The following is a 3,383-nucleotide window of genomic DNA, read 5'->3' on the forward strand; positions in this document are numbered from 1 at the left end:
GAGACGTCACGGAGCAGTGAGAGGAGAAATGGATTAAGAGACAGAAGGGCTGCCTCAGGCTGGGAGGAGTGGAACAGTATGGGCTCTGGAGGAATTCAGACCGGGCCGTACTCCCGGTTCTGTCACTTTACCAGTCCGGAGAATACTGCAAGTTCTTTGTCTGCCAAGTGGGTTTGATAAGCCTCATCTTATAGAACTGTCGGAACATATGTGATATATGTAAAGCACCTGGCACAGTGGCTGGCGATGTCTGGGTCTTTCATGCATGGCAGTTATTATGATGCTTATTTTCATACCAGAAGAGACTGGTCTTCTCTGTCCTAGAGATACCCTCATCTCTAGGAATTTTTCATTTTATCCAGGAGATGTCAGAGACTATGCGGGCCTCTAGGACAAAGAAAGCTGAATTAACCAAAGTGCTCCTTAGCAAGTAACCCTGAGTACATTTTCCCTAGCAGAGAATCTGTTGTTTCATTTGTGGAGGCAGGGGTTCCACCAGGATGCAAATCAAACCTTATAGAATTTGTGTCAAGGACCAATAATTCCCCTGCCTCCCAAAACCCCCCCGATTTTCATGTGTTTCATCACCACCAAAGTCTGGGCCCATTTAGGAGTTCTGCCAGATTACACTCAAGACAAACAAATCTCATATATTAACGCATATATGTGGAATCTAGATAACTGGTACAGTTGAACCTCTTTGCAGGGCAGGAACAGAGACGCAGATATAGAGAACGGACATGTGGACACGGGGGAAGGGGGGGTGGCATGAATTGGGAGATTAGGATTGACCTATGTGCACTACCATGTGTCAAATAGACAGCTAGTGGGAACCTGCTGTACAGCACAGGGAGCTCAGCTTGGTGCTCTGTGACCACCTAGATGGGTGGGGGGAAGTCCAGCAGGGAGGGGATATATGTATACGTGTAGATGATTCACTTCGTTGCACAGCAGAAACTAACACAACATTGTAAAGCAATTATACTCCAATTAAAAAAACCCGATAACTAATTAATGGAGCGGGCTGGGGCTCCTCCAGCCCAGGGCACGGAGTGCCAACACAGGGGCTTCTCAGCATCCCACCACAAAGGAGACAATCTGCATAAAACACCTGGTTTGTTTGGGCACCGTGTTCACCTGCACCGGGGCAAAAGCACTGGACCCCTGCTCACCATTATCACAGCCTCATCTAGCCCACCATGCAGCCAACTTAAAATTACCTCCCAAGGAGGGATTTGCAAAATAACCAAACCTCAAAGTGTTCTGGCTAAGAGAATTTATACTTCACTGCTCTCATCTGGACTCTCTCCCCACCATCCTCACTGGGTTTTTCCATCACACCACCTTCCTTATATAATAGCTGTTCTTATACTCTCAACATCTACAGGCAGGTGCAGGGTCTTTTTTATCTTAGCATCATCACTACCAGCACAGAACCTTCCAAAGAGCAGATGCTCAATTACAGATGGGAATCAATGAGGCACTGAGTGAGGAATGTAACTTATTACTATCTAATTTTGTCGGCATTCTTGAATAAGCTAAGGACATCTAGGTGTATATCTTTGAATTTTACAAAGAGAAAGACAAAGGTGAATAAGACAAACCAAAATTTGACTAAACTTTACTTTGCTTTCATCCATTTTAAAACCACAGCATTCTTTCACATTTCCAAGAAAATTCCTATTCCAAAGCCATATTATCTCAGTCCAGAACCCCAGAAAGATGCAAGGAGTTTTCACATGGTACTACACAGTACCTAAACTCTTACGCTTAAACCTGATAAACAACAACAAATATGTGATCCATGTCATTTATAAACTTGGATTCTGAATCTAAAGAAACATTCTACTAAAAGAAACATTTGAAAGATACTAGTGTAAAACAGGAACACAAAGAAGATATATATTATGATCTTTCCAGCCCCAGCTTAGCCTCTCACTACTGAAAAGGTTGGCACCGTTGGTCAAACACAAAGTGAAGAAGCTGCCTCAGACCTCACTAAGGGTGGGAGGAACTGCTAGACATGACCTTGGAAGGCGCACTGGCCTTGATACGAGTTAGAGCCCTGGCTGCAGCTCTGGCTTGGGATCGGGCTCTGTCTTCCTCATCTCTCAAAGCATCTTCATAATGGACTGGAAAGGCACTGGGGACGGTACCAGCGACCCTGGCCACAAACTCCAGGACTTTCATCTTGGTGGTTTCAGCGCGGGCTCTCCGGCCCCACAGGAACTCATAGCGCAGGGGATTGCTGTCGCGCACCTGACGATACACCAGATACTTTTCCTGCACCAGATCTTCTGTGATAAGCTTCCTGGGCTCCCCAAAGATTATGTGACACCTTCCAACATAAACACCCAAACCATTCAGGAATTCCCAGATCTCCTCCGCAGAGGCACGGTCGCCATGCAAGAAGATCACACCGAGGAGAAGCATCAGAAGCCCATTCTTCCGAAACCGCCAGCCACTGCTCTGACGCCCATCATCGCTGACATGTAGCTTGCTGCCAAGGGTATAGGAATCACCACCCGGCTTGACTTCCTTCAACTCAAGACCAAAGATCAGCTGAACGCATTCAGCAGCTCTCCTGAGGATCTCAGGGAACTTCCCCTTGTACCTTTTGTTCACAAGCTTCAGCAAGTCTGCCTTTATAATGGGCTCTTCCACTGTATACTTCTCCAGCAGGAATTCTGTCAACCTTCCCACCTTCTTGATCAGAGGATCTCTCTGAAAGCTCTCACCAGAGGCTGAGGCGCGGGAGGAATTTTTCCTTGCCTGAACCGGGCCCTTGGCGCGCACATCAGATCCTGGGCCTGAAACCCCTGCAGCACGAGAGCTAGTGGCTGGGGCTCCCTGAAGCTCCTGGCGAGGGCCAGCAGCAGGGGAGCTCGGGGGAGTACCCTGAGAAGGAGAAGAGGGGCACGAGGGCGACTCTTCTCTCTGTGCTGCAGTGGCCTGAGCACCCCCGAGATTCTGGGTCTCCCTCCGGGTCTGGTGGCGCTTCTCGCGGGCACGGAGCTTACTCTTCTGCCCCCGAGGCATGACTATGGGCAGGGACCGCAAGCGGGGGAGTGGGCAGGAGAGCAGGTGATGCTGGAACCTGGAGGAGGGAAGGTGAGAGGGTGTGAGCACCTTCAGCAGGGAGGTCCCACCCTGACTTGAAGAAGGCCGCTCTGCACGTTTCCTTGAGGGCACTGCTCTAGGAACCACTAGGCTCTTGTTCTTGGTCAGCCTGTCCCCTGAGAACCCAGTGTAAGAAGCGAGAGTGAGTGAGCCTCAGGCTACAGCCTGCCAGCCCTGCCTGTGGCTGACGGCGGTGACCACAGATCCTGGTAGGGTAGGCCCTCTCTGGGTTCCAAGGGTCCCTTTCGTTCACAAACAGGATT

General features: G+C 49.3%; 1 protein-coding gene across 1 annotated transcript; it reads right to left on the reverse strand.

The window, feature by feature from the left end:
- Positions 1–1,998: 1,998 nt before the first annotated feature.
- Positions 1,999–3,039, reverse strand: LOC132513718 (melanoma-associated antigen B1-like). Its single transcript, XM_060138267.1, has one exon. It carries the CDS (start codon positions 3,037–3,039, stop codon positions 1,999–2,001), a length of 1,041 nt encoding a protein of 346 aa, XP_059994250.1.
- Between the last annotated feature and the right edge of the window lie 344 nt (positions 3,040–3,383).

The sequence above is a fragment of the Lagenorhynchus albirostris genome, chromosome X, assembly GCF_949774975.1.
Source record: "Lagenorhynchus albirostris chromosome X, mLagAlb1.1, whole genome shotgun sequence".
NCBI lineage: Eukaryota > Metazoa > Chordata > Mammalia > Artiodactyla > Delphinidae > Lagenorhynchus > Lagenorhynchus albirostris.

Coding starts and splice junctions, on each gene's coding strand:
- LOC132513718 (XM_060138267.1), bottom strand. CDS start 3,039: ATGCCTCGGGGGCAGAAGAGTAAGCTCCGTGCCCGCGAGAAGCGCCAC.